The following is a 25,177-nucleotide window of genomic DNA, read 5'->3' on the forward strand; positions in this document are numbered from 1 at the left end:
CACACTCTCTCTCTCTCTCTCTCTCTCTCTCTCTCTCTCTCTCTCTCTCTCTCTCTGGCATTTGCATAAGGTGTGTGTGGGAGGAGCAAATCCCAGGCTGAGTGAGCGAGAATGACAGACGGAGGGAGGGTGAGGAGGTGTGGGCTGAACCATTTCTGGAGGTGGACAGGGGGTGGAGTAGAAGTCAAGAGATTGTTTCACAGGAGAGATGGGCGTGCGGGACCAGCCCCTGAAGGTGATCAGATAGTCAGCAGAAATCATGAGTTTGGGCTTATTTTAGAACTGCCTGGATTTTTATGTTGGATAATATTGTTTTAGTGATTTTTGTGGGTGTTAAGCAGTTGTAAGGCCTTTACCTTTAATTAATCATGTCAAAAAGTCCCTGAGCACGTGCACAGATAAAATAAGACGTTAAGGCAGGAAGGAAGTACTTGAGAAATACTCAAGCGAGTGCTGTCTTTCTTCCTGTGCAAGTGTGTGTGCGCGCCACCTCACACCCATTAATTGGCAACATCGGCAGTGACAGAAAACTCATCTTGTAATGCCTCCAAATTAATCCGAAAACAGAATCTGTTATGTAAGTGCACACATATCAAGAAAATCATTGATCTGAGAATTTCGTGCTCTCACAAATAGAACTGCAGTACACACACACACTTTCACAAATCCATTTCTTGTGTGTGCAGATTTTACAAGAGGAAGTGGTGTCATGAAGACCAGTCCAGTGGCAGGTTGTGCTGATTAGCAAATGTCACTAACAGTGACCATCAAAGAGCAGAGGTCACACACAGGTCAAACCATGGCCAGAAGCACTAGGCCAACAGTCAGCCAGCGTGTCACTGGAAGAAAGCATTTTATCACAGCACACAAAATGGGTTGATGAGATGGATAAAGACAGATATTAAGGGGAAAAATAAACAGGTAGGCCTATCTGTTATATACAATATTCTTAATATACCGTAACATTCATATTATGAATCTTTTTGACACCAACTATTGCTAGATTGAGATTTTACAAAAAAAGTGAAACCAAATGTTTCATTTTCAGGAATTTACACCCACACCCAAAATTAGAAAAAAATGAGTTCACATTTAGCTTTAATAAAATGCTTTTATTATACATATGTGCTTGTGTAATGAAAAAAGACATGGAGCGTGAGAGAAACACAGAGGAGGACAGAAATGTCTAAGAACAGCTAAAGTTAACTGTGTATGGGTGTGAGAGACATGAGCACTGGGCCTCTGAGACCCTCCTCTGCTCTGCCTTTTAAGAGCTTCAAAAGACATTCTAGCTCAGTATTCCCAGTTTCCATTCCCCTATCAGTACTTTCAGGAATTAATGTTTTGCCTGAAGTTTATTGTGGTTGATATGGTGGTTTTCACATGCTGGGTTTGATGCATAAAGACAACAGAGAGAATTAAAAACTCCTCTCAAGTGAAACTCAGATATATAGACCAGCAGGTGCTGCTATCAAATCCATTAAGCCTCATGTAACTCATGTCTTTTTCCAGCCATTAATTACTTTATTTATGAAATATTTTAGCTTTGAGGATTTCCCCGATTATCCCCGCAGGGAGGTTTTGTCAGATTTAGCTAACTCCTGGGGACCATTTTGTCCCATATACACACACAGCCCTGATGACAAGGTTAGGTTCTTCTCAGTCCCACTACATTCCCAGCGCACATATGTGACCCTGGACCACAAAACCTTGAGTCTTAAGTGTCAATTTTTAAAAATTGAGATTTCTACATCATCTGAAAGCCGAATAAATAAGCTTTCCATTGATGTATGGTTTGTTAGGATAGGACAATACTTGGCCGATACACAACTATTTGAATATCTGGAATCTGAGGGTGCAAAAAAATCTAAATATTGAGAAAATCCAAAAGTCCAAATGAAGTCCTTAGCAATGCATATTACTAATCAAAAATTAAGTTTTGATATATTTACGGTAGGAAATTTACAAAATATCTTCATGGAAGATACTTTACTTAATATCCTAATGCTTTTTGGCATAAAAGTCATTAGATATCATTTTGACCCATACAATGTATTTTTGGCTTTTGCCTAAATATATATCCAAGTGACTTAAGACTGGTTTTGTGGTCTAGGGTCAAATATCTGTGTGGGCGTTTGGCTTTGAAACAAGTCATCTTTTACATATTAATGGCATAAGCACACATACACAATTTTCATTCAATATCCATTTAATATTCATCTAAAAAATAAATTTATATTAGTTTTATTACAATATAAAAAACTTTCTCTGGAGAAATAGAGAAATGTCATACATCTTAGTGCATTTTAAATGCATAAAATGTACAATTTACTATTACTAAAAGATTGCAATATTTTATCTAACTTAATACTAGAACAATTTAAATGAAAATAAACCAAGAAGTTATACAATAAAAAAAAAATACTACAATACTTTATTGTAATACTATAATATTTTCAAATGTTACATTTATAATTTTATTTTATTGTTGCATGCAGACATTTGGTGAATCTTGATTTCTCCATCCAGCAACATTCAAATCTGTTGCTTTAAACACAACTTTTAAAAGTATGTAGGCCTATAAATTGATTCATCATGTGCCTCAAATCATGATATGCCTAACAAACGTGTGAAAAAACATTCAGACAACAACTGGCTTTAACACATCTAATGACAGCAGAAAGAGTAACAAGAAAGAGATACAGCGGGTCATGAATATGACATTAGAAAAGCCCTGGAGATGAGAGAGTGAGAGAGTGTCACGAGGTAAATAACAGCACTGGAAGAATGTGGATATCAAGTCACTGCTTGTCAAAAGATGGTATCTCACTGCACTTCAACACAAATCAACTGCTGTGTTACACACGCTGATGTCTATATATAGAATGCCTTTTGAACAATGTAAAACCATGTTCCACACTCCAAAACCATACTTGAAACCACTTTACTATTATAACTATATTATAATGCATACAGTTCTCCTAGATCACTGCAAGAGCATGTGGAGTGTATAAAGGTGTGATTTTTTTTTCACATGTTGCCTTATGCCACCCCCTACTGGACACAATCATACAATATAACCTGTTGAAAACTATCTGATAAAGCAATCATGCAAACAAACACAAACACACACACACACAGATCAACACAAACAGGAAGCACATTGGTACAAAAACCAAACCTCAACTCGCACACACTGTAATACAAAATAAAACTGACCTGCGAGAGCTTTAATGCGGGAACGCTCAAACAGACGTGCAGAACTGTTTTCATTATCCCACTCTTTTTCAGCTGCGATGTCCCAGCGGTTGTTGATGTCGTTGTACTGCTGCTGGATCTCGACGCTGTCAAAATCAGTCGGTGAGATGGTGCTCATGGTCGCAGCTGGAAACTCAACAGCTGCCCTGGAAATCAGAGAAGTAAACAAGTGAGGAGATGACAAACAAAGTTTATGAGTGGTCTCAGAAAAATGTGACAGAGGAAAGGTGGAGAACAGATATCCACATCACATTTGCTACACCTTTTGCAAGACATTTTTTGAGCTTTACACTGGTAACATAACATTCAATCAAATATTATTGTTACAATTACTTTATAAACCGCACCTTCAAATATTGCTGAAAGTGAAAGCAGATTTAAAATAGTACCAGTGGTGGAAATGTTACCTCAGTAACAGACTGTAAGCAGACGAGGTTAGTCTAACCTGGTGCAGCACAGATTGGGCCCATTAGCTGTCCTGCAATTTGCACACATTTAGTATTATGAACATTTACAATAACATCAGAACATGGGCCAAAATTAACAAGTGCCAAGTGCCAAATGGAAAAAACAAAAAGCTTTGCTGAATAAATGAATTTTTTGCCAGCTGGTCAATAACTTTGAGGAATTAACATCTGATACACTATGAATGACATTCTGGCCCTCACTGATGTAAGAGACACATCTGATTAAAATTTTGTAAGATGTACAGCTAAAACTACTCAATTTACCATCAGTATATTATCTACAATACTTTTTTAAAATCTATGTGGCAATACATATGATATATTACAAGCATTAAGTCACCAGAATTAAAATATTAGGAAGAAAAAAACAGGATGTGTCGTGGCACATTTGTCACCAGTAAGATTTTCAGATAGACAGAGACTGGCTCACCTTGATATATTAGACTGTAACTGCTTTTTTTTATACTTGTTGCTTTTTTTATTTTTTTATTATAATAATTAATTAATTAATTATATAATTAATTATATTAAGCAATGCAAAATACAATTCCATTACATATTTATGGTCAGTAAATTTTCTTAATTCACCCATTTGCCAGATATTGCAAAAGGTTAATTCAGGACTCGCATATATGATTTCTGCCTTTAAGGTCTGCACAAGTGTTACGGCAGAACAAAATATTATTACAACAAGGCAACAAACTTTTTGTCTGTCAATGGAAAAAAAAAAAAAAACAATTCTCAGCACAGGAAGAAATAGTTAGGCTAACACATGCAGATAAACTAAGATTAATTCAAACCAAAACCAAAATACAGATTAAACGAAATCCCTCATTCCTTCCTTCAGATTGAGCAATCCCTGGTGCTAATCCCACCATAAAGATGAGTTCTTAGAATCCAGAGATTCTGGAAAGAAAAAGAGAATTGCCTGTAGGACAAAGTTTATCCCATAAATATTTCACAGCATTACAAATCTCCAGGGCCAGAAGAGAGAAACAGAGATCAGGTCAAATGTGCATCCCTCACACACGGTTTTTCTTTTTTTTCCTCTGTTTCACACTGAAAAATATTCCTGCACTCAAGGACACTGAACACTGTCTAATATGGTATGCATATAAAACCATGAAACACCAAGTCTAATTAATTATATTAAGCAATGCAAAATACAATTCCATTACATATTTATGGTCAGTAAATTTTCTTAATTCACCCATTTGCCAGATATTGCAAAAGGTTAATTCAGGACTCGCATATATGATTTCTGCCTTTAAGGTCTGCACAAGTGTTACGGCAGAACAAAACATTATTACAACAAGGCAACAAACTTTTTGATTGTCAATGGAAAAAAAATTAAAAAAAATTCTCAGCACAGGAAGAAATAGTTAGGCTAACACATGCAGATAAACTAAGATTAATTCAAACCTAAACCAAAATACAGATTAAACGAAATCCCTCATTCCTTCCTTCAGATTGAGCAATCCCTGGTGCTAATCCCACCATAAAGATGAGTTCTTAGAATCCAGAGATTCTGGAAAGAAAAAGAGAATTGCCTGTAGGACAAAGTTTATCCCATAAATATTTCACAGCATTACAAATCTCCAGGGCCAGAAGAGAGAAACAGAGATCAGGTCAAATGTGCATCCCTCACACACGGTTTTTCTTTTTTTTCCTCTGTTTCACACTGAAAAATATTCCTGCACTCAAGGACACTGAACACTGTCTAATATGGTATGCATATAAAACCATGAAACACCAAGTCCAGCCAGAATATTTCTAAACCTGTACTAGGCCTGGGCGATAAAACGGTATCGATATTTATCGACAGTACACCTTCTTCGATAACGATATAAAAAATGTTAGATATAGTGCACGATATAGGCACGTGCTATGAGTGACGCAGACAGCACACACAAACAGGAACACGAGTGCTGTGCCTGCCTGTGATGAAAAAATTAATATTAGTCGAATTTAAAATAAACATTTGCATTTGAAGGCAAAAATAGTACAATGAATGTTAGGAGTGTGTCAGGGAGCGTCATCAGTGGAGCACGAGATGCGGTGATGATGATGTAAGTGATGTTGTTGTAGTTTAATGTTTTGTTCGTCTAGCCCACGAGACGTGCAGTTGCTGCGTTATTCATTCAAAATACTAGAGAAATATAGTAGCTCAATGTGTAGAAAATGTTGAATTGATTAAAACTGAAACCAAGTTATTCATCACAGAACACAAATTCAGCGAATTTTTTAGACAAACAAATATAACTGCTGCACTCGCGTCTCACACAAGAGATGTATAGAAAGCCATGCAAAGGTAAAACAGTTTAAACTTTTAGAAAACACGTCACGAATTTGTGGAGGTTTATTCCTTTTCACTGCGTCTCATATGTTTTTAAAGGCAATCTGTGTGATGGGCGATTCGGCTCTTTGGATTAAGCAATGCATAAATACGTGATGCTGTTTTGTTCATAATTGTTTATGCAATTTACGAAATTATATTTGATTTATACGAGTTAATTTAGACGTAATGCACAGACAGTTATTTCCATGCGTGGACAGTTTAATGTGCTGCATTATTTTGCTCATTGCGCCCTCCTGTGGCCTCGGGAAACAAGCCAAAAGTTTAACCTAAAATTAGATATGTTTAATTTGTATTTTGCGTTTGACTGTTAAAACAAAAAAATATTTGTTGTTTGTCTCAATAAATTGGGTTAATTTAAAAATACAGTGGTTAAATGTAAAAAAAAAATTCTATTGCTCTTTGTTTTAAAAAAGGTTATAAAAATGTCAATAATTATCGATACCGAACGATATGAAACATTATATCGGTGATACATTTTTTAGCTATATCGCCCAGCCCTAACCTGTACCCTTTTGATGGGCAAAAGAAACAAAAACACACAGGTTGATGAAAAGGAGACCATAAAGCATTTTGACAAAAGAAAAAATTTAGTAATGTTGTTTATAAAATAACTTATCACCAAAAAATACTGATAACAAAATAGTTAAATCAAATGTAGAAAATAGCTCAATTAAATATATATATATTAATTATAATTTTATGCTTAGAGTATTGCATTTATAGCTTAGCAATGTGCAAAGACCAATTCCAAACAACTAAGTTACAGTATCCTGATCACTTTTGTGTGCTATTTGTTTGATGCTTTTGTATGTTCACTATGTAGAACATTTCCAAATCAGTTTCATTTCATCTACCTTAGAAGGCAGCTGTCTATGTCGGTGGCAGACAGGAAGGCAGGTCAATAGGTTTTTAATGGGAACAGTGCCAGTATGTGCATCCTTTCATGGTAATGTGCCTCAGAGGCCCATGGCTATATGGTGATGGGTCTGGTGGCCTAAATCAGGGGAAGCATATGAGCATGTGTTTTTGGTCATGTGGTAGGGAACAGCTTGTGTAGTTCTCACATCAGTGTGAGCGAGCATGTGTCTACGTGTCCGATATCTCTCAGCAGGGTCCAGGTTTAATCCACTCACCTCACCGACAGTTCCATCAGTCTTAAAGGGAGCAGGAAGAGTGGGGGACTGGACTCTAGAGGATACAGAGTGTCTTTCAGGGACACGCAAACAAAGGAACCCCAGGTGCTCATGATGGTGAAATTCAGATTTACTGATGATCTTACAAGGGACAGAGATGTACAGTGTATTATAGTGATTTATAGACCTGGAATTATAGACCTGATTTCATGTATTTACTTCATGTATCAACGATTGGAATGGAATATAGGGGGGAAAAACTTATAGAAAACAATACTCTGAACTGAGATTTTTTGAATTATTAAAAAAAACAATTGCTGCTTGTTTGATTTACTCAAAATGAGCTAAACCAACACAACTGCTATACATTTTGTTCCAATTTAATTTCATTGAGTTCAATCCACTTGCATGTGGGTAAAATTTAAGTTTACTTATTCCATTTGAGTTGGGACTACATGAATAATTTTTGTTACTGAAACTGGGCAGTGGATTTTTAGTTCCCATCAAGTTCCCTTTGCATAGAGCTGGATAAGGAGAGAAAACATTGAAAATTTAGTGTTATTTTATGTTTTTGATTGAAGGGACAGACCAGTTAATGTTTAATGTTCAGTTATGTTTGACATTTAAAGGGGTCCTATTATGCTCTTTCACTTTTTCAACTTTAGTTAGTCTGTAATGTTGCTGTTTGAGCATAAAAAAGATCTGCGAAGTTACATCTGCTGAAGTCCACTTCAAAAGGAGATATTTTATTTAACAGAAATCACTTTTCAAAAACTACAACGAATGACTTGTTTGGACTACAACGCATTGCTCATTGCACCCTCCTGTGGCCTCGGGAAACAAGCCAAAAGCTTAACCTTTTTAATCTGCATGTAAAACATTAGAAATTAGATATGTTTAATTTGTATTTTGCGTTTGACTGTTAAAACAAAAAAATATTTGTTGTTTGTCTCAATAAATTGGGTTAATTTAAAAATACAGTGGTTAAATGTAAAAAAAAAATTCTATTGCTCTTTGTTTTAAAAAAGGTTATAAAAATGTCAATAATTATCGATACCGAACGATATGAAACATTATATCGGTGATACATTTTTTAGCTATATCGCCCAGCCCTAACCTGTACCCTTTTGATGGGCAAAAGAAACAAAAACACACAGGTTGATGAAAAGGAGACCATAAAGCATTTTGACAAAAGAAAAAATTTAGTAATGTTGTTTATAAAATAACTTATCACCAAAAAATACTGATAACAAAATAGTTAAATCAAATGTAGAAAATAGCTCAATTAAATATATATATATTAATTATAATTTTATGCTTAGAGTATTGCATTTATAGCTTAGCAATGTGCAAAGACCAATTCCAAACAACTAAGTTACAGTATCCTGATCACTTTTGTGTGCTATTTGTTTGATGCTTTTGTATGTTCACTATGTAGAACATTTCCAAATCAGTTTCATTTCATCTACCTTAGAAGGCAGCTGTCTATGTCGGTGGCAGACAGGAAGGCAGGTCAATAGGTTTTTAATGGGAACAGTGCCAGTATGTGCATCCTTTCATGGTAATGTGCCTCAGAGGCCCATGGCTATATGGTGATGGGTCTGGTGGCCTAAATCAGGGGAAGCATATGAGCATGTGTTTTTGGTCATGTGGTAGGGAACAGCTTGTGTAGTTCTCACATCAGTGTGAGCGAGCATGTGTCTACGTGTCCGATATCTCTCAGCAGGGTCCAGGTTTAATCCACTCACCTCACCGACAGTTCCATCAGTCTTAAAGGGAGCAGGAAGAGTGGGGGACTGGACTCTAGAGGATACAGAGTGTCTTTCAGGGACACGCAAACAAAGGAACCCCAGGTGCTCATGATGGTGAAATTCAGATTTACTGATGATCTTACAAGGGACAGAGATGTACAGTGTATTATAGTGATTTATAGACCTGGAATTATAGACCTGATTTCATGTATTTACTTCATGTATCAACGATTGGAATGGAATATAGGGGGGAAAAACTTATAGAAAACAATACTCTGAACTGAGATTTTTTGAATTATTAAAAAAAACAATTGCTGCTTGTTTGATTTACTCAAAATGAGCTAAACCAACACAACTGCTATACATTTTGTTCCAATTTAATTTCATTGAGTTCAATCCACTTGCATGTGGGTAAAATTTAAGTTTACTTATTCCATTTGAGTTGGGACTACATGAATAATTTTTGTTACTGAAACTGGGCAGTGGATTTTTAGTTCCCATCAAGTTCCCTTTGCATAGAGCTGGATAAGGAGAGAAAACATTGAAAATTTAGTGTTATTTTATGTTTTTGATTGAAGGGACAGACCAGTTAATGTTTAATGTTCAGTTATGTTTGACATTTAAAGGGGTCCTATTATGCTCTTTCACTTTTTCAACTTTAGTTAGTCTGTAATGTTGCTGTTTGAGCATAAAAAAGATCTGCGAAGTTACATCTGCTGAAGTCCACTTCAAAAGGAGATATTTTATTTAACAGAAACCACTTTTCAAAAACTACAACGAATGACTTGTTTGGACTACAACGCATTTTTTCCCCAAATACCGATGAATGGGACGAGACCTGGTTGAGCTGCACTAGAGAAGGCAACGAGTGTTATCACTATGTCAGAGACACGCTAGTTTTCCCAAGGCAGATGAACTTAGAGTGGTTACAATCATCCGGGTTTAAATCGCGCTCACATTGATTTGATTTTGACACAATATTTACACTGAAGCTCGCAGGCGGCTGTGGTAAGGGGCATGACATTTCCCGACCAGGCGCCGAGTGCTGCCAATCACAACACACACTGGCCCAGCTAACCAATCACTGCACATTTTATATTTCAGAAGGCGGGCCTTCATTTGATACAGGAACTATTCGAGTCGTTCATGCCAGACTGGGGAGAGAGGTGTTGTAATAATGTAAAATATGTGAAAAATAATGTGTTTTTCGAACAACCTAGCATGAGAGCCTGTTCTAGTACACCCCCAAAACAAAATCAAGACTTTGTAAAAGAGCCTAATAGGACCCCTTTAAATGAGTGTCTGCCATGTTGAATATTTTGTGGTTACCATTGTGTTGGTAGAGCTTGGGTAGTGGATGGCTACATGTATTAAAGGGTTAGTTCACCCAAAAATTAGTGTGTGTTTTACTCACCCCCGAGGCATCCTAGGTGTACATGACTTTCTTCTTTCAGACGAATCCAGTCGGAGTTATATAAAAAATTGTCTTTGATCTTTCAAGCTGTTTAATGACACTCCACAGGTGTTGCATTGCTTCAGTCCAAAAGAACTTAAATAAAAATCACCCATCCATAAAAATAAAAAAAAAGTGTCTCACACGGCTCTGGGGGGTGAACAAAGGCCTTCTGTAGCGAATCGATGCGTCTTTGCAAGAAAAATATCCATATTCAAAACTTAATCACTTTAATGTAGCTTGCGCTCACTGTTGTAAACAGAAGCAGTTCCGGGGGAATGACGTATGAGTTCAGTGTTGCGCATGCGCCGGTGAGTCTCGTGAAAACCAACGTTTGTTTACAGGATCAAGGAAGCAAAGTTTCCTTACTTTCGCAAAGGAAAATCTGTCTCCTCTTGGCTTATATCGAAATCCTCTGACATTCTTCTTTACAAATCCTCATTTTGTACTTCTAATTCTTGACCGTTGTTTTGTTTTGATCTCTACCCTGCACTTCTGCGTGCGTCATTTCTGAGTGGCGCAAAGCCGACCTTATACATCATTCCCCCAGAACTGCTTCTGTTTACAACAGTGAGTGCAAGCTAGATTAAAGTGATTATTACGTTTTGAATATGGATATTTTTCTTACAAAATGCATCGATTCGCTACAGAAGGCCTTTGTTCACCCCCCAGAGCCGTGTGAGACACCGTTTTTTATGGATGGGCGATTTTTATTGAAGTTATTTTGGACTGAAGCAATGCAACACCCGCTGAGTGGCATTAAACAGCTTGAAAGATCAAAGACCATTTTTAATATAATTCCAACTGGATTAACTCGTATAAATCAGGATGCATAAATTAACTCAAAAACAGAGACTTGAATATAATTCAACAGATACAAGTAAAAAAAACTTCAACCAAAATTGTATAAAATTAATAGACAGACATATAAATAGAATGTGTGTTATTGGGTCTGAGAAGACTGAAAACAGGTGTATTTCTGTGATATAGCAGAATTAATGTGTGTGAGTGGTAGTTTGTGTGCATGAGGCACACAGAGAGAGATAAACCCGTATTTTGGAGAGATCTCAACCAAAACAGAGAGAAGGAGGGCTGTTTCAAATCCCATTAGTGTGTAGATTAGGAAGTGCTGAAAATAGAGACTGGACAGTTATCCTGGATTACACCCACACACTCCTCTAGAGCCTCTGTAACTGACACAACATACACACATCTCTTCTGTCAAATCTATCAGGCATGTTTCTAAAATCAGCATTTTGATTTGCTCAGCCCTCAGCAACAGTTTCATAACACCAGTGACAGATGCTTTATATTAGAGGTGCACCGATCAGGATTTTTGAGGCCGATCACCGATCGCCAATCACAGAAAGCAGTATCTGTCGATCACCAGGATCTTTTTAAAACCTTCTTTTTATCATTTATAACTATTTATAGTGATACTCCAATCAGGATTTTTAGACATTTATTCAGGGCCTGAATTTAATTTTTGAAAATGGGGTGAATTCCCCTCTTACGTGACTCTTGTGAGAGGGGAAGCAGCTTTCACACAGGAGTCCGCTACTGATCCGTGGCTGTTTACCACAAACACAACATTTATCCATTATTTTGATTTCAAATCCAAACATTGTCACTGAAAATGCTTTTTCAGCATTGCAATTCTTTTCTTTTTACACAGTACAGTAATACAATCTTTTCACATGTTTAAGCACAATAAATATAAGCAACACATTATTCAATGCTTTTTACTTTTGCATTTACTTCTAGATTTATATATTAAGTTGCTCAAGCTATTAGCAAAACATTTAAACTACTTTTCTTACGTTATAACAAACTTACCATTGACAGAAATAGACAGCTCTACTGCCTTTTCTTTTGCATTTAGATCTTTATTACAAGCAATCCTGCGGTTCATAAAGAACTTTGTTTTCCTCCACGAGTGCCATCTATTATTGCTGCCTTTATCTAAAAGTGCTCTTTCCCTTTAAACCTAGCCAAAAAGCCATATGTGTTGACTGTGAAACAGAGTAGACTTTAATAATATGCATTTATGGTGAAATCACTACATTTTCGTGTCAATCCATGTTCATAGTTACTGTGCAAACAATGCGCTGTTACTTTAATTAAGCGCTTGCAGATAGAGGTCTGCGCGAAACAGTCCCGCTCTCGCAAGGTTCTATTCCGCACCCACCCGCTCCCGCTATATATTCACTCTTTGTTCACCCGCTGTCAGCTTGGAATAATTTTCTTCCCGACCTGACCGTTCCTGCTCAATTTAGATCTCGTTTCCAGAATCTCACATTTAAATTTTCGCTACTGAAAGAAAGAGAAATAGGCTGACAACTAAAAGTGTATTCGGCACAAAATTGTATGTTATTTTATTCGTCTTGCCAAGTCTTGAATTTATTGACTTTGACTTGAATTTATATGAATTATCTTAAGACTAGGGGTGTGCGAAATTGACAAAAAATAACATCTCAATATTTTCTGGGATTCTGTGTGGTGGTCAGTTCATACTGATAGAAATTAATCTTTTCCAATAAGTTTAAACAGATTTTTACATTTTATGGGCATTTTTACCTTTATAAAGCCATTTTTTCTAGAAGTGTCCATTATCTTTTGAGTCAAATTCTTACATTTAATCAGGGAATTAGAATAATAAGACATTTGGGCTGTTACCAAGCAATACACCTGATTATCGGCCAATAGTGATCGGTAGCCGATCGATCGGAGCACCCCTACTTTATATCAATGTGGTTCAATGAAATAGGGTTTCATACATTGTTCTATTTCAGGTTGTTCAGAATTTACAGCTAGTTGCATTAAAGAGTAAAAGCTGTCTGACAAAAAAAATTTGATGATGTTTCAGTATCCTGATTCAGAAATTATGAGCTGATTTATGCATAACTACCTTACTTTCTTTAGACATAATACATTTCCAGTAATCATATCTCAGCATATCAAATCCCTGCAGAATAAAAACAACACTTCCTCTTCTTTGTTGTCTGTAGCTCATATTCATTAAAGCATTCGTCCTCATGTAAATTTAAGCAATAGTTCAATCAAAAATGAACATTCTAATCCCATACCGTTCCGAACCTGTATAATTTTCCTCCTTCTGTGAACCACATAGGTGTTAGGCAGAATGTCCAAGCTGAATTTCCCATACAATGAAAATTTAAGGTAATTTATACTGCCAAAATCCTAAAAGGACAAAAAGCAGCATAAGTGAAAGACTTTTTGTTGGTCATTAAAATGATTCAAGCCTGTATCAAAGATCCTCATGATGAGGTAACCACAGAGACAGTCCCATGTCTCAGGACAGAAATGGCAGTCAGTCATTGACGTGTTTGTACTGCTTAATGAACATATTCTGTGCATGCGTATACCCAAACACACACGCACAGAGAAAAACTCCCCCGAGGACAGGGACTCAGGTGCGGCGGCCATTCCAGACAAAACCGGTCCCTCCTCCCAAATCTCTTTAACCTGCTTTAGTGTTCATCTTCAAAATGCTGCCTGAAGTGTGCTGAGGTCTGGTTGGGTGGGGGTGGGGCTGGGGTGGGGGCGGATCAGACACTCCCATCCCACTCCAGCCCATAACACTGTATGTGTCCGTGACGAAAAGAATAGAAGGGGATAAGTAGGCTTGTAGTAGTGAAAAAAGGAGAGAATGATGAAAAGAGAGAAACAAATCAACAAAAAGACACCAACAGTGTCCTAAAATGCCAATAAACCACCCTAATCCAGCATCTTATGCCTTTTACACATTAACGGCACTATCAGTGAGCTTGAGAACACAAACACACATAGCCAATCATTGCAATTAAAAACAAGTCACACATACAACTACATTTGATAAAATCAATAACAATCTCCAATTATCGATCATTTGGGTCTTTATGAATGTCCATTAGTGACACCAGTACACAAGTACTGGAAAATTAATTTCTGTGGAAAAAAAGATTCTTAAAATTTAGCATTTCAGCTATGCAAAACAGCTCATCTTAACTACAGGCTACTGTAATTTTTTTTTAACATAAATACTTTGTGCATGCATGTCAATCAAACAGAGTGCAAATCCAGAGTGATATCCAGTGTTTCCCCTGTCATTATATTAGGGGGCGGCCCACCACCTCAAAGGCAAAAAATCATTAGGCTATTGTAAGAATAAATGAAACTTGTTTTTATGCTTTCAAATAATAAGACATGTTAAAACACAGAATTTGGTAACAATAAAACATAAGGTTGGAAAAAAAAAAAATTTCATATGGCCCTAAACATGTAATTCTTGTTAAACTTTTGATAAATTGATGAATTGTTTAAGTTTCATGATTTTAATTAATTAGACATGTTTTTTGATTAATAAAATTTAATTTAACAATTAAAAATCAAAACTGAAAAAATTTTTGAAAAATGTTTTTTTAGCTTGCAACTCTGGCATTTAATTCTTTTCATTTATGTGTATTTAACTAAAAGCATCTGCAACTATGAATTTCATTTTAAAGGTGCAATGTAGGGATGTTCATTTTGGTTATTTTTCCTAACCGACAATCGATGATTGTTAACCATAAACCGACAAGATTATTTAAAATTAGAATTGAATAAAATTAGAAAGCATAAGTGTCTGTGACACATAAAAAAAAATACTAACATTTGTTTCCCGGGGATTAATTTTAAATGCGCAAAAAGCAGCAAACAACAGAACAGGAGGATTCACATGGTCATCATATAAACACCTGCAGCACTTCTGCGAGCGGTAGCCTATAGCCTATATAACGAATAAATAGGCCTATACGAGAAACATATTTTTACTTAAATAATAAATTAAGAAAATGAAAGAGAAACTGTGCAACAAGTAGCCTAGCCTATATGCAGAGCTTCGGTTCATTTTTGTGCTGCAAGGAAGGAAACAGAAGGTAGAAAGCGACATCCTATTTTCAGCATCCTTATTTTACAAAAGCACAAAGATTTGTTTTTATTGTGAATGTACACAAATAAAGGCAAACCTTTTACAATTCCAATTATCTTTAGGACTAAAAGGAGTAGTTTCTTCCACTGTTAGAAGTAGGGATGCAATGATTATAGATTTTGTTGAGAAAATCATGTCTATTATTTTGGTTTGTGAGATCGGAGATCGCGCTGTGCACATGTACAAACGTTCAGGAGAACACAGACTTCTTGAGAATGCTGCCCCGTAACTTTTATTAATAAAATAGATTAAAACAGAATGCTGAGCTAACGAGCTGTAGCTTTGCGTCAGGCGATTCTTATCTTCACGTCGTGCATTAATATCATTCAATGTACAGCAAGCCATGCATTATCCCTTATGTATTTGCTCTTTAGCAGCAGTTTTTTTTACAGCAATATTTAAATGACACCCTGGTCATTCTTGGTGTACCCAAAGTGATCCCACACTATCGACAAGCATTTCTCTGGTGGAAATAAAGCGTCGCTGTTTGGTCCCTCTGTCGCAGTTCATCTAATGCATGTAGTAGCCTCCGTGCCTCTCACGTCATTTTAAGCTGGTGCACCGCTAGTGTAACTTTTTTAGTTTTGCACAAGATGCAACAGTTCCGTTCCGTGTAACAGAAACACTCGGTTTAGCGGAACCTGTACGATTAATTAACCGTGACGTTTTAAAGCGCGGTTAATCGCGAAACCGGTTAATCGCTGCATCCCTAGTTAGAAGGAAAAAAATTCAAGTGATTGCGCGCACTCAGTTAAGCATTGCTACCCTGACAATGCAGCCTGTTCATTATCATAATAAAATAAAGCCAGTCAAACATATGGAAAAAAAAAAAAAACTATTTAGTAAAAAAAATATGTAGTAAAACTGGTGCCATTAAGTGTTATCACAGTACCGCCGTGATGTTATGCAAAACATTTAGTTTTACGTGGATATTGGAACACGAGTGAAGTACATAATAAATAATAATTTGCAATTCAAATACATTGCGAATACGGAAACATTTGATTTTGTGTGGAATGAGAGACCCAACGTTGGTTTCAGTTTCATTTAGCCTAAATTAATTCATTTTGGCTTGTCGTTAATATTGCTATAGCTTCAATTCAAATACATCTCGAATACGGAAACATTTGATTTTGTGTGGAATGAGAGACCCAACGTTGGTTTCAGTTTCATTTAGCCTAAATTAATTCATTTTGGCTTGTCATTAATATTGCTATAGCTTCTTATATTTTTAATTCTTGTTCTTTTCTAAATACTGTTAATTGAAAGGATTTGTTGTGGAGTGAGAGGAATTAAAATTGCCTAGCTATGTTTACAGTGTTTATTATGTTTGTAAACATTTTGCATCGGCATTAGGCCTATTTCTGAATGAAATAAAAAATGCGACATAAGCGACTTGTTTTTCCCCCCTAAAAAACTAATTTTTTTTATACGCGTTGAGTATTTTAACCATGCAGCAAACCTTTTTAAATATTTTGATAAATTACTGAAAAAATAAATCATTAAATTACTTTTTAAACCGTTTAACTGATTGTATTAATCGGTCTAAATTCTTACGGTCGGTTAACCAGTTAAACTGAACATCCCTAGTGAAATGTGTAATATTTTTGAGAATCTGTTTAAAGAAATGCAATGTAACACACAAAACTAAGTTTTCAGTGGTGTATAAATACCTTACAAAATTAACCATTATGTTTTAATTACCTTAGAATAAGCCATTTCTATCTACATAACCATGGAGGGGGACCGGCGGTGCAAGTCGCCATTTTGCGCTGCCATATTTCTACACTAGCCCTAAACGGATAAACTACTCTACAGAGCGCGTTTCGTCAATGTTGTTCTTCTTCTTTTCTTCCTCGTGCTCTTAGAGGCAGCTTGCATCGTCGCTACGATGAATACGCACAAAGTAGTAGTCGTCGTGTGGTTTATTAGAAGCAGAGGTCATTCGTATAAGTAAGAAATGCTTGACTGGCTACTCTCTGCTGTCTCAGATGACGACATCTTTGCAGAGTCGTCAGCCGTAGCTTCTCAAGGGAAGAGGCGGGGGGAGGGGCTAATCCGTTTGTTGCAATTCGCAACATCACCACTAGATGTCGCTAAAATCTACACACAGCACCTTTAAAGGTCATTTCACTTCCGTATCATTGACTGTAAAAAACGATGGATGACGCGTCTCCTATTCCTTCCACTATATATAAGTGAAGCCAAAGCATCTCAGTATGGCCGCTGCCATCTTGAGTAAATGACATCATTTGGAGCCAGAGTCTGCACAGTAGAGATTTGTTTGGAGCCAGAGTCTGTGCAGTAGTGTCGTGAGGTGGAGCCGCAGTATCAAACTCCCACAGACCCAATCAACCATAACGACACGCCCCATTTTTATAGCATCAAATTACTAGCTAAAATCAAACTTGTCACAAAAACGAACAATTGAACATATATCAGTGTGTGAACTACCTTAAATGACCAAAACCATCTTTCGGAAAGTTGTATTGGAAGTGTAAATTATGTTTTTATTTTGACTCAAGTCCCATTCGTTTACATGGAGAGGGCGGGGTTTATGACCTGTATTGCAGCCAGCCACCAGGGGGCAATTAAAGAGCCCGCAGCTTCACTTTTCAGGACGTGTGAGGCACACCGTTCCGTATACACATAAAATTAAACCAGGCTGACACAAACTCTCAAAGACAGACACACAGATGCTCAGGCTTGGTCATTTCTAATTGCCTATTTGATTTCTGCTACTATAGACAAGAAAACAAAAGAAGGAGAGGAAATCAATAAAGTTTTAGGGGCAAGTGTGTGTGTGAGACTGCTCCTCATGTGTAGAGTATGCCTGTAGGGTTCAGACTACATATGACACACACACACTTAGGCCTTTGTTAGGGCATCTATCTTTTCAGATGGATATTCGCCACTAAGAAGGGCATTCACACTCATGACAACCAATGATGTGGCAATAAATGAATAGTTCAGCCATGAAACTTGCGCTGTAATTGGGTAATTCAATTCAATGTTCCCAGCCAATCGGATTCACATGCTCATTACCGTTTACCTATATATAACCAGGACGTAGTCAATGAATGCCATGTCTGCATGCTATGCGTGTCCTAGATCTGCTACGGGGAATCTTCCTCTCTCTAGCAGCATCATATGCGTTTTAATTTTATGATCATTTAACAAAGCAAGTCTCCTTGCTCCGCAGCAGCAGCGTGGCAGATCTAGTCTGCCAAAACCAAACCTATGCACATTCTATTTACATAAAGATTTTACAACATATCCCGAGAGCTGTCATGACTGAACTATATTTAACTCATCATGGGTAAGAGGAGAGAAAAAGTAACACCAATTCATCTGTGCTGTCCTCATTTTTGCCATTGACTGTCTATTGTAAAATATTAGCTTAAGAGCCCTGTAGAATATGACTGGACGCAATAGAGGAATATAATAGTCGAATAAGAGACATAAAAGCACACACACAAACATTTCCAAGTCCACACAGAGCATTTTAAATGCTCTTTTTTGAGCTGTATTAAAAGGGCGAGGGCGACGCAATAGAAAGCTTCTGAATAGAGGAGCAGGAAACTGTTGCTCGTGTCTAAAGATATAATTAACTAACGCCTACTCACCAGATGAAATCTAATGAAGTTTTCTTGTCTGTTGCCAATGGCTACTAGAATTTTTGTTGCAATTGTGGCCATTTCAGTCTGGGGATGTGCAGATTAGGGCTGTGCAATTAATCGCATGCGATTGTCATGTGCATTTCGTCAGTAAAGCCGGTTCCGTGATCGGTGGTAAATCGCCATCACCTGCTTTCAAGATGGAGAGGCATTTAATACAGAGGGCCGTATTTCACTGACAAGCTAGGCAATATTGCGTTCATAATCGAATGTGATTCATTTGCGATTATTAGAGATGCACCGATCGATCGGCCAGTCAGTCTCACTCCTTTCCGATTTCGAGCCGATCCGTTTTGTTACCAGCGGCACAGGCAATAACGTCAGCCGCGCATTCTCGCGCTCTTCTCTCCGACGACCCCTTCTCTCTCACACACACACACACACACACATCTCATTCGCTCTTGTTAAATAGAGTTTGTATTGCGCGTACAAGCTCTATTCAATTTTAGTCATTCCCGCAGGTTTCGCGCTTATATCAAACGCGTGCGCACCACCACTGATCTATATTAGTGGAGCACACAATCCGCGCTCAGTCTCAAACAGCTTGTGAGCCACAAATACCAAAATGAGTGGCTAACTGCACTAAAACGTTCAAATACATAAAAAATTTGGTCAAAATGCCCGTTTTGACGAGTATCCTGTTAAACACAGTCAGTTTTGGAATGTTAAATAGCTGAGAAAGAGACCGCATGTTGTGTAACAGTATATTGGGGCCGTGGATAAACTCTTAAAGGGACCGCAGTCCAATATTTATGCTGCTGTTTGTCATGTTAATCAAAGAACAAAAGACAAAGAAAATAATTTTCTGCTCTTGACTGAACACGTTTTATAACTTTAATGGTAAGCATTAATCTGTATTTAATTTTTACAATGAAGACTACAGAAATTAAAGTAATCAAATGTAAACTAACACTGGATGTGTTATTTTACATTTGATTACTTTAATTTCTGTAGTATTGGAGTAACTGAATAAAAACTTACTTAACCTGAAAAACTTGGTTTCATAGCTCTATTTATTCTATTGCATTTATTTGTGCTGTTGTTTGCCATTTTTTTATGTGTTATTTTATTACTGACTTTTTACTTGTGTTTTTTTATGAAAATATAACTTTGCGTTGAAGAAAAGTAGATTTTTGTTTGTATATGTACATGTATAACTCAATTATAGTTCTTAGAAAGAAAAATCGGAATCGGCAAAAATCGGTATCGGCAGATCACACTAACAAAAAAATCGGAATCGGAAAATTGCAATCGGTGCATCTCTAGCGATTATGAACACGATATTGCCTAATTGTCAGTGATGGTAATCTCCGTGTAGTAAATGCCGCTCCATCTGAAAGCAGGTGCTGGAGATTTATTCGGTAATAAATAAATGTAAATTAAAATTTGGGGGGATTTTTTGCAGCATTACAAGCTATAAATTGAATTTTAAGAATATCTGTTGACATAATTGACATGTATACAGCTTGCAATGATGTGTTACCACATTATTCTAAATAAATTTTATATATATATATTTTCTTTTTAAATCATATGTTCACACAAAATTGGAGCTCAGAGCACCAAGATTAACACGTTATGGTCTTTATTTTCAGTGGACAATCATTTCTTCATAGCCTTACTCTCATTACTCTAACTTTCCTTTCTCTGTGTCTCAGCTGGCTGATCCGTTTTCGGCTGCACCCTTTTAACAAAACAGATTGAATAAGAGACCATATGCTTCCTGAGCATTATGTGTGTGTGTTCTTCTGTTGTCCTCCTCTTGATGGTCTTTCATATTGGAATCCCACTGCCACAGAAATGGCCTCTATTTTATCCCCGTTTAAGTCATCTATCGATCGTCTCATAATTGATTAGAGTACCGCTAGAGTACATGATCGTTACACTGAATGAATGTATGTGAGGAGGAGAGAATTAAAAAAAAAAAAACAATTTTTCACTCCTACTCGCATGCACACCACCAATCCTTTCCTCCAACCACCCACGCTCGAGCACACCACCATCATCACATGCATACACACAATTTGAAAAATAATTTTCCACCATAAGGTGAAAGAATCATTTAGAGTTTCACAAAACACACCATTTAAGTGCATGTTATGCAGACCCTGTTATGTAATTTTGGTTTTAGTTAGGACATTCCAGAATTCAGAAATTTTCTCTCTCATCTGAAGGATCAGTCCGCAATAGTATAAACATTTCAAAATAAGAGTCCCGGTGTATTTCGGGCTTGTTTATAATTAAAAGTCACACGTTGTTGTTTTTTTATTCTGGGCATTATTGGTATTTTGGTTACACAATTAATTGTATTTAATTTAATTTCCATTTCATTCATAGTAAACTATTGTAGTTTCTGGCTGGGATGCTTCCCCACAGGAAGAAAAGACTAAGAACATTATGTGACACATTTGGCACTTTTCCACTGCGTGGTACGACTCGGCTCGGTACGGCTCAGTACGGCACAGCACGGTTCGGCTCGGCACGGTTTGTGTTTCCACAGCAGTTCAGTACCGCTTTAGAGTGGGAGGGATTATTCACATGTCGTTATAGTTGCCCCGCCTATACTGCCACGACTCCTAAAAAAAACTTTTTCATTCCGCGTCGCCCTATCAAGCTCTCGCTGGATCCGCTCCTCTGCTATCAACGAGAGGAACGTCTGTACTTCCGCAACAGACAACAAAACTTTTTGGTTGTAAAAAAAAAAAAAAAGTGCGCTCGTTCAAAACAGTTGCGTTCGATCCTTCGCTGGCTGTGCTGATTTAAATCTAGTGGTTCTTTTGTGTTTGTGTCGCAAGTTCAGTGACACAGGTAGTGACGATTCTCTCCGGCCAATCCGTGATCAGCAGAGTTTACGCGTCACGTTTTGGTAGCGGTACGGTTCACTTGGAACCCCAACCGAGGTGGTACTAAAAAAAGTACCAGGCACTGTACCCAGTGGAAAGCTCCCCAAAAGTGAACCGTACCGTGCCGTACCATGCAGTGGAAAAGCGCCAATTATTCAATATATAGATTTTACTAGTATCAGTAAAATCTGTCTCTCATTCACTGAGAGAGACACTATAAGGGCCTTTCGCACCGCTTTAGTTCCAGAACTAAATGTACAGTCCTAAAGTACTGGGACGATTTTGCGCGAACTATTTCCAAGTACCATTTAAAGGGTTGCATTCGCACCGAGAGTGTGTACTAGGAACCGGTCGACAGCGACGTCATTTGTGCACGGCGTTCAACAACAGAAAAAAAGAAAAACAACGTTAACAACAGGAGGATGGAGGACGCTGTGATCGGAGCTGTGTTTTTGTTGTGTCTTGCGGGTTTCACAATAACGGACATGGAAAGTCGACGTATACGTAAAGCGACTGAAAGAACGGAAAGGAAGACTAAGAATCTCCAACGACAAATGGCAGTGCTACATTTGCTACAAGTGCCTGCACTTCAGCGTCCGTCCATCTATCGCTGTTTTCCATACTTGCAAAATAAGTTGACACAATGTTTACAGTATGTTTACACAGCATTTTAAATCATGGCAGGTGAGGGTGTTTTCATACGCGTGTGGCCAATCAATGTCTACTTACGTCACGATTAGTACCAGTTGTGTTGGTTAGACCCTGCTCCGGAGTAGGAGCTAATTTGGTTCTCGAAAAAGGCAGTCCGGTACTAAAATCGCTCCCAGTTCCGGCGGTACGAAACCGCCAAAAAGTGGGTAGTTCCACAATTAGTTCTGGTACTATGAAAAGGTTCCTGCGGTGCGAAAGACCCTTATATGACAAAGTAAGGAGAACTCTACCATTTAAATGCTGTGATTTTGCATAATTTACAATGCATATAATAATGCATAATATTAGTATGTAATTAAATGTAATAGTAGCCTATGTAATTAAATTTAATTTCAATAAATTAAAATATTGTTAAAAATCACACATTATTTGTTATTTGTCAAATGTAGACCATTTTTGTGCCTTGGGTAATAGGAGGATTTTCCACCCTACTACCACAAGTATATTTCAAACCTGTGGGAGGCACTGAATAAATAATAGAATGTTCTAGGCAAAACCTCAAGGTCATTGATTTCTGTCAAATTTAGGATAGAAATCTTAATTTTGTTCTGAAGTTATGCCAGTAACACAATAAAACTAAAGCTTAGGCCTACATCAAATTATCACATGGCAGCAGAAATCATAGCACATCATTTTTATATTTTCCATTTATTTGTTGAAATACACTGATACGAAATAAGATCATATCTTTATCCATATCATTTTAAATTCATCCCTTATCCAAAACTCAAAACCTATGACTGCTGCGTATTTACATTTAAATCGATAATGGTCTGCGCTCCACTACAGTGCAAAATGCTTTGGCTCTGTGCTGTCCAGTGCATTGCCACACAGACTTTGATATGTCAGCGATGTGCCAAAGATGTAGGCTAGGTTGTAGTTTTGGGTGCAGATCTGAGATAAAGTAATATTAAGTCTATGAGATAAACTAATATTTTTCGTGCAGGTTGCCGAATTTATGCCTACACAGAAGTAAGCCCTGGATCTGCACCAGTACAGGCACACAACTGATGATGGCACCTTTTAATGTTTGGTTGACCTATCAGCAGAGAGGGGAGTTTCTCTGTTTCTCAGCAGTGTCATTCCCGCCCACATGCAGAGTTCTAATATTCAAGCTATTTATTCATTTACTAGCCATGAATAACAAAAAAAATCAAGCCCAATTCTTCTTATTATTTTTTTATGAAAAACAAAAAAGGAACCTTTTTTCCCTGCATTTAAGATTAAATTAAAAAATGAATAGTCGGAAGATATCCTGATTGTTAATGCATGTGTATGTAGAGCAACAAAATATAAAAAAAGTGATATGGAGAGATATGGAAGTAAAACTTCTAAAGCGACTTTTTGTTATGTCTATTCAATTATTCCATCTGCCACAATAATAAGACGTATCTACAACAGGGATAAGAAAACTCTCCTACCTCTTTCTCCATTTTGAACATGTAGTCACAGGCTCCGTAAGATGAGAGCCAGCATAACACAAAACACATCACATTTATGCACACTGTGACGGATCAGCTGCCTCCCCCCTAATTATCATCATCACCCCGTCCCTTAAAAGCCACCCTTCACCAGGTTCCCGACAGGAGTGAGTGTGTGAGAGAGGAGGGGCGCAGAAACAGTCAGGGCTGGCGGCGTGTGATGAGGCACAAGTGAGGTGAATGGAGCCTTGTCACCGCCGCTGTTGAGTGCAGAGCGCGCCTCTCCTCAAGAGACCAGTCTCTTCCCCCAGGCATGCATGCTGGTGTCCTCGTAGGTCTAGGAAGGGAGCACAGAGGGACTCCCCCACCGCCAGAGATACGAGATGCCGGACTCGCAGTCCAGAATGGAGGCCGTTAATCCCCTGAAGCACCATGGCCCAGGGAAGATGAGCTGCTGTGAAGAAGCCACTGCCCCTCGCGCCCCGGACCACAGAGAGGAGCACGTGCGACCGCCGGACTCGACCCCTTACCTGGACCCCTCCTTTCCGAACACTTCCCTTCCTTCACGATTCCCCAGCACAATGAGGACACCAGATCCCCTGTTTATTTTGGACACTCCTTCCCCCTTTGGACACTTTATTCCCCGTTTTGAACTTTTTATGTTTATTTTCTGTTAAATATAAGCCTCTCCAGCCACAACACTCAGATGTGCCATAATAAGATTAGTCTGCCTCGTGCATACACACTGACCCTGTTAGGATGAGGGTATTACCGGGCAGGGACACCGGCAAAGGATAAGTATCGCTTTTTATTTCTCCTCTTTCCTACTACCCGTTTCACTTCTGTTTGTTTTTTTATAACCATTTCTTACTGTGTGTCAATAAGTTGTTGTTATTTTAGCATGTGTGTTTGGCTCAGTGTTATTCTTTTAGGATTACTGATAAACTACTGTAGTTTGATTTGTATTAGTTATCTATTTTAGTTTGTTACAGTTGTAGTAATGTTGTCATTTTATTCGTTTTTTTTATTATGTCTATATAGGTTTTTTATTAAGTTTTAGTTTTATTTAATTTGAGTTATTTCAGTACTTCAACATACAAAATGGGAATGTATTTATATATATGTACATGTGAGT

At 37.5% G+C, this 25,177-nt stretch overlaps 1 protein-coding gene across 6 annotated transcripts in view; it reads right to left on the bottom strand.

Moving 5' to 3' along the window:
• Nucleotides 1-24,850, bottom strand: part of LOC107596124 (spectrin beta chain, non-erythrocytic 1-like) — an 83,384-nt gene extending 58,534 nt beyond the window's left edge. For 2 of the 6 annotated variants that reach the window (XM_016286767.1, XM_016286764.1), the window contains exons 1-3: nt 6,939-7,392; nt 3,666-3,736; nt 3,220-3,404 (exon numbers count right to left, since the gene is read on the bottom strand). In XM_016286767.1, coding sequence (XP_016142253.1) covers nt 3,220-3,376 — 157 coding nt within the window. In that variant the 5' untranslated portion in view covers nt 3,377-3,404; nt 3,666-3,736; nt 6,939-7,392. Of the gene's footprint in view, nt 1-3,219; nt 3,405-3,665; nt 3,737-6,938; nt 7,397-24,042 lie in introns of those variants that run through there. The other 4 variants (XM_016286762.1, XM_016286761.1, XM_016286769.1 and 1 more) reach the window with 4 other exon arrangements.
• Nucleotides 24,851-25,177: the final 327 nt, after the last annotated feature.

The sequence above is a fragment of the Sinocyclocheilus grahami genome, unplaced genomic scaffold, assembly GCF_001515645.1.
Source record: "Sinocyclocheilus grahami isolate Dianchi unplaced genomic scaffold, SAMN03320097.WGS_v1.1 scaffold215.1, whole genome shotgun sequence".
In the NCBI taxonomy this organism is placed as follows: Eukaryota; Metazoa; Chordata; class Actinopteri; order Cypriniformes; family Cyprinidae; genus Sinocyclocheilus; species Sinocyclocheilus grahami.